At 46.8% G+C, this 13,949-nt stretch overlaps 1 protein-coding gene across 1 annotated transcript in view; it reads right to left on the bottom strand.

Moving 5' to 3' along the window:
• Positions 1–13,949, bottom strand: part of LOC138755183 (mucin-5B-like) — a 143,584-nt gene that overhangs the window by 80,502 nt on the left and 49,133 nt on the right. Inside the window, exons 22-23 of the mRNA XM_069920689.1 lie at positions 8,113–8,264; positions 1,137–1,275 (exon numbers count right to left, since the gene is read on the bottom strand). Coding sequence (XP_069776790.1) covers positions 1,137–1,275; positions 8,113–8,264 — 291 coding nt within the window. The remainder of the gene's footprint in view (positions 1–1,136; positions 1,276–8,112; positions 8,265–13,949) is intronic.

Consider the following 13,949-nt stretch of genomic DNA (forward strand, 5'->3'; position numbering starts at 1 on the left):
CTGCAGTGTTCTATGGTTCTATATTCCAGAAGACATTGGTTTTAGGTATGTTGAGGAAAGTTTGTGGGAGGCATCAGTGAGTGGTGGGTGCCTGGGATGCATTGCCGGGGATGGTGGTGGAGACTGGTTCAATAGAAGCATTCAGAAGGCCTTTCATCGGCACATAGATGAAAGTAAAATGGAGGCTTATGTGTGTGAGATAGGGAAGGGTTCGATTTTTGCAGATTCTGTTTACTTAGATCGGCACAGCATTATGGGCTAAAGGGCTGGACTGTGTTGGAATGCTCCATGTTCTAAGTGTGATTGGTTTAGCTGTGGTTGATGGGTTATTTCACCATTTTATATCACCCCCCCCCCCCCACAGTGTGTAGAGAATTTAGGGGGAGTTCACGAGAATGTGGGGAAAATTAAAAAAAAGATTAGTGTCAAAGGGGCTGTTCTTCAGTTGCTTGATTCTCTGACATAAATGTTGACGGTGATTTACTAGGATTCACTACCATGTTGCTGGGATTTCATGAACTGAATTACAGAGATAGGTAAAACATGTTTGGTGTTTATTCTCTTGTGTTTAGAAGAATAAGGGGAAATTTATTACAGGCTTGCAAAATTATGAGGGGTATAGTAAATGCAAGTAGGCTGTTTTTCCCAATGAAGATGGGTGAGATACAAACCAGAGGACATGGGTTCAGGGTGAAAGGAGAAAATTTGAGGGGAACATGAAGGGGGAACTCTTCACAAAGGGAGCAGTGGGAGTGTGGGACGAGCGGCCAGCAGGTTGTTGTCTGGTTTAGAGGGTAAGAGGCTTAGTGAACTTGGACATCAATGAGTTGGACAGTCAGAATCTTTCCCCCAGGGTAAGAGCATTACACGCCAGAGAATATGCATTTAAGTTGGGGCGGGGGGGGGTTAAAGTATCAAAAATTGTACACAGAGAGTGGTTGGTGCCAGGAATGAGATGTCAGGAACAGTAGTGGAAACAGATCCTACGGTAGTGTTTAAGAGGCTTGAATGTGCAGGGATGTAGACAGAGTTCTATTTGGTGCAGATGGATATGATGAAGGGCTTATTCCTGGGCTGTGGGTTACACACAGGGTGACCTTATCATACCATTGCAGACAAGACAGTGGGAGTCTCACCTGGGCGACAACATATTCACATTCGCCTTCAAAATTATAGCGCTTGCCATCGAATGTAATGTAGTGACCACTTCCATATATTCTGCAAGCTCCAAAACAAGGAATATCTGTACAGCTCCAACTTCCTTTCTGGCACACACTAAATTAAGCAAAGGAAATTGAGACCAATAAAATAATCACAAGGTCTCTCTGAAACAACATAGAACATAGAGCATTACATCACAGTGCAAGTTCCTTTCAGTACACAATGTGGTGCCAGGCCGATGTAAACCTACTCCACAACAATCTAACCCAGGGCTTCCCGAACTTTTTGAGCTCAAAGAACGCTTTTTGTGAGCACTTGTCAATCACGGAACCCCAATCGCCCATTACAGTTTAAAAGAACTGGTATATATACAGGATTGGCATCATAGTGAGGGGGGGGGGGTGGCATTTGTAGACCATAAAGCCCCCAAATAAGTTATTGTGCACCCCTACCCATCTGGAGCTCCGAGATGTATTACCGCTTGAAAAGACACCAGTCCGAGACCAAGGGTCCCCCTTGCCCTGAACCCCAGTCCCCACTTGCTCTTCTGCCCCAAATTCAACATTTCTCCCCACGGATACTGCCTGACCTGTGCAATTCCTCCACCAATTCTTTGTCTGCCCAAGATTCCAGCATCGGCAGGCTTTTGTGGTTCTCAATAACTTTTTTGTTGTCCTTTCAGTTTCAGGATGGGTCAAGACAGCATCCACTGTCAAACCCAAACCCACAGCCACAAGGCTCTTGTGGCCGCTTTCCTCACCTCTAATTTCCAAATCAAGCGTCCAACTCCCAGAGAAAGCCTCTCCCCCTACCCATGTGCAGGGGAACAACCTACCTGTACTAATGGTCGCTCATGCACGGGCAGCCCCGCTGCGCTCCCATGCTGAAGTGGCACACCATCACTTGTTTTAACGAGACACAAGGCGCCAAATCTAAGTTGTTGTGATTGCATGAGTCGCGCCAATGAATGGGTTTCCCCTCGACCTACCCTTTCTACTGCTCCTGCATCTTGCAGAAGCAGGTTAGTTCCAGTGGCACCCTTTGCACTGACAGTCAATAGCTCCTTTTCCACTGGCATCCTGTCCCAGAATTATTGAGGTCCAGTGGAAAAAGAGCACTGTCCAGACGCCGGAGTCAAATGACGGCTCTACCACTACTCATATTCCAGGCATTTGCCGATGCCGGCGTGCTGATAAAACCAGTGGAAAAGGGACAGCAGAAAGTAACCCATTTCCAGTTGAAGGTAGAACACTCCAGTCCCCGGGGATGAGTTGTGTCCCAGTTAAGGGTGGCCCAGTGGAAATGGCACAAAGGGCTCCCTATCCCGGGACACTGCTCAACCAATTAACTGGGATGCCAGTGGAAAAGGAGCTAATGAGAAATGGAGCACATCACACAAGTGAGAGGAAATCAAAAAACAGAGCTCAAGACTCCTGCCATGTTGATCACACATTGGAGAATAGTGGGTGCCTGGAATGCACTGCCAGGAGGGGGTGGTAGTAGTGGAGGCTGGTGCAATCGGGACGTTCAGAAGACAACAGGAACATGGATGAAAGACTAGTAGAGGTTCATAGGTGTGCGGTAGGCAAGGGTTAGATCAGTCTTTCCCAGAATGGGTTCTGTGGAGCCCTGGGATTCCATGGAAAGGCCTAGGGGTTCTGTGGAAGAAATAACAGGGGATCTATCTGCTTTTCTTTAAATTAGTGTTTACCTTTAATTACATTGTTTCCAGGGGAAGACAAGATGGGGGTGGGAAGGGGGAGACACACAGAACCCTCTGCTGCCGCTCACCTTGGCCGTTCATTTACACAATACCCACCCCCCACTCCAATTGGTGGCCGGGCTCGGTCCGTCCATCAAAGGGTCCGGTGGCGGGGTTCAGGACCAATGAGCTGGTGGAATGATAGGATTGTGACGTCTCTTCCCTCCACCTGTAGAGCCAGTCCCCAGGCCGTGGCCCCCTTTTGACATCGCAGGGCGGTGGGCATGGTGGGGGTTAAGGTGCGGAAGCTCCACAAAACTTTCCTCCACTCACCTGAAACAGACGACCTCTGGTATTGGCTATAGTTGCCCAGGATTAATTAGAGCAAGGCAAATTTGGTTTATATTTCATTTTAAAGGTTTTTTACCTCAAGGATCAAAGTCTAAAATTCAGTTGTCCTGAAATGAAAGTTCACCTTTTTTCCAAGTTCAAGTTTATTATCATCTGACTGAACATATACAATCAGATGAAAAAGTGTTTCTCTGAACCACACAATGAGCGAGCACATGCACAAACACACACAGATATGCACATAAATAGACAAACAAACACGCACAAATACATTCAAAAACACACACACACACACACACAAACACACACACAGATACGCACATAAATAGACAAACAAACACGCACAAACAAATACAAAAACACACACACACACAAACACACACACAGATACGCAGATAAATAGACAAACAAACACGCACAAACAAATACAAAAACACACACACACACAAACACACACACAGATACGCAGATAAATAGACAAACACGCACAAATAAATACAAAAACACACACACAAACACACACACAGATACACACATAAATAGACAAACAAACATGCACAAATACAAAAAAACACACACACAAACACACACACAGATACACACATAAATAGACAAACAAACATGCACAAATACAAAAACACACACACACAAACACACACACAGATATGCATATAAATAGACAAACACGCACAAACAAATACAAAAACACACATACACAAACACATACACAGATACGCACATAAATAGACAAACAAACATGCACAAACAAATACAAAAACACACACACACAAACACACACACAGATACACACATAAATAGACAAACAAACATGCACAAACAAATACAAAAACACACACGCACAAACACACACACACAGATACACACATAAATAGACAAACAAACATGCGCAAACAAATACAAAAACACACACACACAAACACACACACAGATATGCATATAAATAGACAAACACGCACAAACAAATACAAAAACACACATACACAAACACATACACAGATACGCACATAAATAGACAAACAAACATGCACAAACAAATACAAAAACACACACACACAAACACACACACAGATACACACATAAATAGACAAACAAACATGCACAAACAAATACAAAAACACACACACACAAACACACACACACAGATACACACATAAATAGACAAACAAACATGCACAAACAAATACAAAAACACACACACACAAACACACACACAGATACACACATAAATAGACAAACATACACAAACAAATACAAAAACACACACAAACACACACACAAACATGCACAAATACATACAAAAACACACACAAACACATACAAAAAGACACAAACATGCACACACAGACACACACAAACACACACAGAGACACACACAAACACACACATACAAGCACACACAAACACACAGACACAAACACATGCACACACATGCACATGCGCACACAAATACACACAAAAGCGCACACACACAGAAACACATACAAACACACACAAACACATGCACACACAGACAGACACATGCACACACACACAAACACACACAAGAATACACATAAAAGTGCACACACAAACACGTACACACAAATACATGCACACACACACAGACACACACAAACACACACAAAACATATACAAAAAGACAAACACACATACACAGACACACACAAACACACTCGCAGAAACACACAGACACAGACACAAACACATCAAACACATGCACATGCACACACAAACACACACACACAAATACAAAAGCACACACACTCACAGGTTGCAGTCATTGCATGACTTCCTCTGCCATGTGGTTGTCACCCGGTTGTACCATTTCGTTAAGTCCCGAAATCTGCCGTACACCATCAAGGACGTCAAGGACATGACCGAGGCCTGTCAGGTCTGTGCGGAATGTAAATGCTGCTTCTTCTGACCCCCCCAGGCCCACGATGTAAAGGCTACTCGGCCTTTCGAACATCTTGGCATAGACTTCAAAGGGCCTTTGCCTTCCACGAACCGAAACGTCTACTTCCTCACGATAGTGGACGAGTATTCACGCTTCCTTTTCGCCATCCTTTGTACGGACACCTCTATGGCCACCGTCATCAGGGCCCTGTGGCAGATCTTCACCATGTTTAGCTACCCCACCTTCATCCACAGCGACCGAGGGTCTAGTTTCATGAGCGATGAGCCTGATAGCGAGGGGTATCACGACCAGTCGCACGACAAGCTATTACCCAAGAGGCAAGTGGAATGCAAGCATGGGGTGGACTGGAAGATAGTCCTCCTGGCTCTCAGGTCAAAAGGGTGGGCCATGGAGTACTGGCAGGACGCCCTGCCCGAGGCGCTACATGCCATTCAGTCACTGCTGTGGCCTGCTACCAACGAGACCCCTCATGAACATCTGTTCTCATTCCCCAGGAGTTCGGCGATTGGAATGTCACTCCCAGCATGGCTCACATCCCTGAGACAAGACTGAAACCCTGCTAGAGCAGGTTTTCCTCCTTCATGCAAACCATAACTACGCTTACATTAGGTTCGGCAGTAGCAGGGAGGACACCGTCTCAACCAGGGACTTGGCACCACTCCACCCTCCAATCCAGGACGTCGCTGACCGGGCATACACCCCCGTCCCCATGCAACTATTGTGCACACAGGGTCTCCTTGACCACCAGGGGTCCACTTCAGCCTTATGAGACGAATCCGCCCCCCCACCCATTCAATACGTCCCGCATGTGATGACCACGGACCCCTGGCTACCCCTCTGCGTGACATCACACCAGCCACACACAACCCTGCTGCCAACCCCCCCACTTCCCCTCTGACCAGTGACCAGAAGCCAGTCCTAAGATGGTCACAGAGACCCCAGCGGCCGCCGAATCGTCTCAACCTGTAAATATTGTATGTACATAGCTGGTGTTATTCCTTGTTACTGCCCCCGCCCCGGGACAATTTTAAAGAAGGGGGTGAATATGGTGATACACCACCAGTCTACTGCAGGGGGCAACCTCTGTACCTGCAGGAGTGTAAGGGGACAGGTCAACACCTGGCCGGCTGCCAATCAGTTGGCCTGAATGGATCAAGCCCCACCCAGTCGGGTGTCAATCACCCTCTGGGATATAAGCCTGTGCCAACCTCCCGAGGCCTCATTCAGAGTTGCTGCAGCCACAACCAGCCTGGCTCTGTGGAAGTCTTTATGGATTAAAGCCTGTTGTTCAGTCTTTACCTTGTGTGTGTCTGATTCTGTCTAACAGCGCACCACAAGTAGCCCATTCCATCCATCAACCAACCCACCTCTTACATCCCCCTGAACTTACTCCTAAGCACCTTAAAACTACACCCCCTTGTGTTAGCTATTTCAGCCCTGGGAAATATCTTCTGGCCATTCACATGATCATTGCTTCTCACCACCTTATACACCTCTATGATATGCCCTAATGGTAATTAATTTTGAACTTAAACATGCGGGTGAAGTAAATTCACTTTGCATCGTGAGCCGTCCATTTCCTGGTGTTAACTGCCTGCAGTGCCTGTAACAGCTGGCACTTCTGCGTTGCTCACTACAAGTGAGTCAGGCTTTAAAGTTTGCAATCCAGGGCAGCAGTGGCCTTGCAATTATCTATGAGAGCAGGCAGGAATCCATCCACATGTATTCTCAGCACGGACATCCCAAGCTATTTATTTGGTGCAGTTTTGAAGATTGAAAGAGTGCAGAAAGGATTTTAAAGGTAAAGGTTCCATCCCTGACACGTAAATACTACATTCAGAATGTAACATACATGAAATTCTTTAACTTTGTCTACCATGAGAAGGATAGAGTCACCACTTTGTCCAGTTCTCATCACAGAAATGAGACCCCAGCAAGGAACGAGCTCACTACCCTGGTTAACAAAACCAATGTTCTATCCACCGAACTATCGGAGCCTCTTCCAAGAATGTTGTAAGAACTTAAGGAATTGAGTTACACGGAAAGTTAAACAGGTCAGGACTTTATTTCCTGGGGTGTCAGAGAATGAGGGGAGATTTGTAGAAAATTAAGTTTAAATGAAAGCAGGCTTTTGCCACTGACATTGGGTGAGAAAGAATGGAAGGTCATGGGTTATGGGTGAAAGGTGAAATGTTTAATGGGAACATGTGGAGGAACTTCTTCACACTGGATGGAGCTGCCAGCTGAACTGGTGAATGCAGGCTCAATGTAGACAGTTGAGAAACATTTGGATAGGTTCATGAATGGGAGGGCTATGGAGGGTATGGAGGGTATGGAGGGTCCAGGTGCAGGTCAATGGGACTGAGCAGAATAATAATTTGGCATGGATTAGATGGGCTGAAGGGTCTGTTTCTGTGCCGCAATGTTCTATGGTTGTGTGTATGGGTGGACATTGCACCAAGGTGTATGCAAAAAGGGATCCATGGAGAATGTCCACCTTGGGCAGCGACAGCCAATACACCGTATCACGGTGTCTGTGTTCTCTGCTCTTATTCTCATGGTCATTTTTCAGCACATGGTTAAAACTGATCTCCTCCCCAGTTTCTAAAATATCATACTGAATACCCAGTTGGTGTAGCAGTTAGCACAATGCCAGCGATCGGAACTGGGGTTTAAATCTCGTGCTATCTGGAAAGATTTTGTATATTCTCCGTGACTGTGTGAGTTTTCCATGGGGGGGGGAGGGGGTCTGGTTTCGTCCCACCATTCAAAACATACCAGGGTTGTAGGTTAATTGGGTGTAATTGTGCGGCACCGTCTCATGGGCCGAAATGGCCTGTTACCATCTAAATTTAAATTAAATAATATAAAAATTAACTCTGCACAAGCAAAGAGTAATTTCACCATTCGGTTTTTAGGTTTCTGAAATATTCAGTGACCATCTATAATATAAAGTTACCAAGTGTTGCAGTCGACTCTGATGCTGCTCCCTGGCGGGTAAGGGTAAGAATTGTGCGTGCACGGACAATTCTCCTCCATCACACAATTTCCATTGCCGTCATCCAGAAGTCCCACAGGGCAAACACAACCTGACACGCACTTCTCACTGTACTGGAGAAACCAAGAAACAGGCCCAAATTAGGATCCAATAGAGCAGCATAATTAGTTCAATGCTGTCACTGTGCCAGCGACCCCAGTACGAATCCGGCCCTGTCTGTAAGGAGTTTGAGGTCTGTGGTCGCGTGGTTTCCTCCTACACATGGGGTCGATCGATCAGAGGGTACAGAGCCTGAAGACCAGCACCTGTAGGCTCAGGAACGGTTCCTTTCAGGCTTTTCAACCTCCCCTGGTCAGAGGACTGATCAGGGACAGCTCCGGCAAGACTATTACAAGTCATTATTTTACACTAGGGTTTCTGTGAATATTTATTATTTATCTTGTGCACTTATTGTCTCTCTTAAGTTAATTCCTTTGGTTTACTCTTGCAGTTTTTTTCTTGATAAGTGCCTGTTTGGATGCAGCAAGTAATAATTTCAGGCGGATGTACATTGTACAATGTGTTTGACAATAAATTCTTCACTATCATTATCATTTAGAACATGTGTCTTTGTCCTTCTGAGTGTTCAACTCTGCACATCCCAGCGCTGCTGCCCCTGGCTTCAACGTCTGAACCAGACTGAAGATTGAAGATTCAATTTATTGTCAAGTAATAAAAACAGTGTCATATTGCGTGAAATTGGCTTTTGTCCACTGTAAGGCAGACAGATTCACCATAGGCAGATCCACCATCGGCAGATTTACCATCGGCAGATTCACCATCGGCAGACATTGCCTGAAGAACCTCTTGCAGTCAAAGAGAGTCAAAAGCAAAAGAGGGTTCTCCCCAGAGTCACCGAGGGTTCGTGGACTTGCCTCCAGCCGCACAGAGTCCAGTCCAAACCATCGGCAGCCTGAGCTCCAGATCTGAATTTCAGACACGATCAGGAACCCTTCAGTGCCCTTGGTACCCCCTCACATCCCAGTTCTGATACCTGGGAACTCTTCAGCCAGTTTCTTGGCAGTCTCCAGCAGCCCACAGCCTTTGTGGGTTCCTTACCTCAAGTCACCCACAGCCGAAGAACCCCTCACTGGTCCACTGTCATGGTCACTGTCCCATGGGTCCTCTCCTCTGTTTAACCTTCTCAAACTGGGTGGCAGGGTGGGGTGGGGGTCTCCTTGTTTACTGGTTCCCTGCGCCATTCCTTCGCTGGAGTCTGCAGCCCCTCGTGACTGCTGCCAATCATAGGCACCACCATCTTAATTTTAAATAAAACCACCGTCGGAGCTGACAGCTGTCGGACTGAGCGGTTGGAGCCCGGTGGAACCAAAGGGCTCACACGTGAGATTCCCAAAGCATTCCTTCGTCTTATTGTATTCCACATTCTATAACTATAACTGTTGTTTAGTTGTCTTCTATAAGGTCAAAAGATGGAGTTGAGTATAAAAAGTTAATTTTCAGCTTGAACAAAATTTTGCTTCGGACGTACTTGGAAGATTGTGTATAAATCTGGTTGCCCCATTACAGGAGACATATAGGGGCTTTGGAAAGGGTATGGAACTCATTTACCAAGACGCTGTTTCGATTAGAGCTCATGAACCGTGAGGGAAAATTGAAAAAACTTGGCTTGTTTTTTTCTAGAGCATCAGTGGCTGGTGGAGGGAGTGGGCGGGGGGTGGGGTGGGGGGGAGAGACCTGACAGACATTTATAAAATTTTGATAGGGTGGACAGGCCAAATCTATTATCCCGAGGTAAAAATGTCCCACCCAAGAGGCCACACACTTAATGCAGGGGGAAAGGAGTTTGAGGGAGATGTGTGGGGCAAGTTTTCTTTTACATATGATGACAATGGGTGAATTGACATCCACATTATACAATTGACATATGCACCGAAATTTCTACCTGCTGCAAAAAACAGGTATATACAAAATGAATGTAACAGTTACACTGAATTAAATTAAGAGACAACAAATACAGAAAATCAACAATAAATATTTACATCATCCTGGTACAAAAGAAAAGGGACTTGCAAGGGTGCAGACAGTCCTCTTGTGAAGTCGGAGCAGAGCCTGATCAGGGTAACAAGTGGATAAAACAGTTCCTGAACAGAGATGCGCTGCACTTCAAACTTCTGTACTTCTGGCTGAAGGTAGGAGTCAGAAGAGGGTACGACCAGGCTGATGGGGTTCCTCTATGAAAGATTTATAGAGAGGTGAATGCCTGGAACAAGCTGGCTTTCCATCTACTCACACCACCACACTAGGGGCAGGAGGTAGCGGCTACAGCATACAATGCAGCAACAAAGTGAGGGAAGGAAAGTTCAGTGGAGGTGACAATAAGGATTTTTCATACACAGAGGAGTGGTGGGTGCCTGGAATGCATTGTAGGGGCAGTGCTGGAGGCTGGTATAATAAGGACATTCAAAAGAACCTTAGACAGCCGCATGAACATGAGAACAATCGATTGTTATAGGTGTGAGGTTGGGAAGGGTTGGATTGTTGAGTAGATTTACACAGGGTGACATTTCAGGGCTGAGATTTATGTAAGTCAACACAGCATCATGGGTCAAAGGGCCTGCATTGGAACATAAAACTTAACAGCACAGTACAGGCCCTTCGGCCCTCAATGTTATGCCAACCTATATGCCAACCTATATGATCTCAAAAACAGCTAAACCCTCCAAAACTTATAACCCTCTATATTTCTTTCATCCACGTGCCAGTCTAAGGGCCTCTTAAATGCTTTAATGTTCCAGCCTCCACCACCAACCCTGGCAAAACACCCTTAACTCTCTGTGTAAAAAATGTACACCTGACATCTCCCCTAAACTTCCCTCCCAACACTTTGTACAGATATCCTCTGAAATTTGCTGCTCCAGCCATGGGCAAAGGTACTGACTCTCAACTGGCATGTCCAATTTATCAACCTGTATGGCCACCTTATTAACCTACATGGCCACCTTATCAACCTGTATGGCCACCTGATCTACCTGTATGGCCACCTTGAGATCTATGGATTTGGACACCAACATTCCCCCTGTTCTTCCCCACTGATAAACATCCTGCCATTTGCCATGTATTTTGCTTTACAAGGAGTAAAACGTGATGCGGAGGGATCAGCAGCTAACTGGCCCTGCGCTGCCGCAGCTCCGGACCTTGCTGGCCATGGCCTGTAACAGACCCATCCTCTACTTCATCTGCCACCAGATTCATGTGTACAACCGCCAGCTCCACGCTTTCCATCAAGGATAGCAAGCTCACTTCCCTCGGCGGCCTGCCATGCAGGTTTCGATCTTGGACCTTTCCGAATCCCCACCGGAGCTCTCGACACCTCAGCTGCTGACTCCCACCTAGCCCACGGCTGCCCACCAGTCAGACCTCCCTCAGCTTTGGTCCCTGATCCAGTCTGAGCCCGAGCCACCCTCTCGAATTCCTGACACCTTGGCCATGAATTCTCATCTGGACCCTGGCTGCCTTAAGACTGGTGCTTCTAACGGCGACTCTCATCATGAGTTTCCAGACAATGCAAGCACACCATGGTCCTACAGGCTTATCCTCTGCACCACTATTCCTTAACTTCCCCTATCCCCCTACACCTCTCCCTACCTTACCCACATCCCCCTCTGAACTCCTCATTCCCACCCTTTAACACAGACCCTTGCATCTCCCCTACTCTCCATTGACCCCCTGAGCTCCCCTACCCTTCCCATCCTCCTCTGACCTCCCTAACCCTTCCCATCCTCCACTGACCTCCCCAGCCCTCCACCTCCTCTCCTTGACCTTCCATTTCTACCCTCCAACCTCCCTAACCTTCCCATCCTCCATTGACTTCCCCATCCCTCCACCTCCACTCCTTGACCTTCCATTTCTACCCGCTAACCTCCCTAACCTTCTACTTCCCCTCTACACCAGCTCCCATTCTCATGCCTGCTTAGTCTTTACTATCCCCTCTGACCTTTTGCATGGTCCTCAGCAGAGGTCTTACCTTTGTCCTCCTCCGCCCACACCTAAATGAGTTGTCTCCAGGCCGTGACTCTCCACTCCCCCATCCAAGACCTTCTTTTTCCTCCTGGATGCCATGGCCTGGCCGGATGCCCACAATGGACCTTTTCATTTCCAATTGCCGCTGACATCAACCGTCTCAACTTCACCACTCCCCTCATATTCTAATCTTACTTCCTCTGAATGCTCTGCCCTCCTCTCTATGCAACAATCCCAGCCTCTCTATCAACCCCACAGACAAAGGTGGTGCAGTTGTGGTCTGGTGCACTGATCCCTACCTTGCCGAGGCCAGACAACAGCTCTCAGGCACTTCCTTCTACTTACCCCTCCCACAGGCCCCTACCACAGCTCATCAAGCCACTGTCTCCAAACATTATCTCATCACCTCTGATAACTTCTGTCCCACGGTGTCCAATCTCAGTGTTTCCCATCCTTACACTGCCAAGTTCTACCTTTTACCCAAGATACATAAACCCAATTATTCGGGTAGACCCATTGTTTCCATTTGGTCTTGCCCCACCAAACTAGTATCATCTCATCACGACTCCATCTTTACTCCCCTGGTCTAGTACCTCCCCATCTACATCTGCAATACCTCACATGCCCTCCATTTCTTCAATGACTTCCAATTCCCTGAACTTGACCATTTACTCTCTGGGTGTCCAATCCCTTTACATCTCCATCCCCCATACAGAAGGTCTAAAAAGCCCATCATTTCCCCCTCCATCACCACCCTCCTCTACCTGGCAGAACTTGTTCTCACCCTTACTAACTTCTCCTTTGATTCATCTCACTTTATTCAAATTAACGGAATAGCCATGGGTTCCTGCTGGTTCCCAGCTATACCTGCCTGTTTGTGGGCTTTGTGGAGCAATCTATGCTGCAAGCCTACACAGACAAGACCCCTCAACTCTTCCTCCAGTATATCAATGACTACATGCAACTGTGATGAGCTTGTTAACTTCATTTACTTTGCTGCTAACTTCCACCCCGATCTCAAATTCACCTGGTGACATTCTCCCCTTCCTGAATCTCTCTATCTCGATCTAGGGAGACAAGCTTTCAACCGACATATATTACAAACTTTCCAACTCCCACGATTACACATCCTCACACTCTGTCCCCTGCAAGGATCCTAGCTCCTTCTCTCAATTTCTCCGTCTCCGCTGCATTTGCTCCCAAGATGAGGTCTTTCAGTCTAGATCTTTCAAACTGTCTGCCTTCTTCCAAAAACCCTCAACCACATCTCCTCCATTTCCCACTCATCTGCCCTGGTGCTCTCTACCCCCCAGACACAACAAACAGAATCTCCCTCATCCTCACCTTCCAGCCCCACCAGTCTCCATATCCAACACATCATCCTCTTTATTTTCTGCCACCTACCATATGATTCCATAACTAGACTAATCTTCCCCTCTCCACCCATCTCGGCTTTCCATCGGGACTGCTCCCTCCATGACTCTCTCATGCCCATTAATGAGCCTTCACAGCACCTTCCCCTGTGACCGCAGGAAATGCTACACCAGCACCCACACCTCTTCACTTACCACCATGTGAGGCCATGAACTGTCCTTTAAAGTGAATCAACACTTCACTTGTATATCTACGGGAGTGATCTACTGCATCTGGTGCTCCCTTTGTGGCCTTCTCTACAGGGAGAGACTGGACACAGACTGGGGGAATCGCTTCACTGAGCACCTTTGCTCCGTCCACATCAGTGACAGGGATCTCCCAGTGGTCAAACCATTCCAATTCTG

Source organism: Narcine bancroftii, chromosome 1 (assembly GCF_036971445.1).
Source record: "Narcine bancroftii isolate sNarBan1 chromosome 1, sNarBan1.hap1, whole genome shotgun sequence".
Taxonomy (NCBI): Eukaryota; Metazoa; Chordata; class Chondrichthyes; order Torpediniformes; family Narcinidae; genus Narcine; species Narcine bancroftii.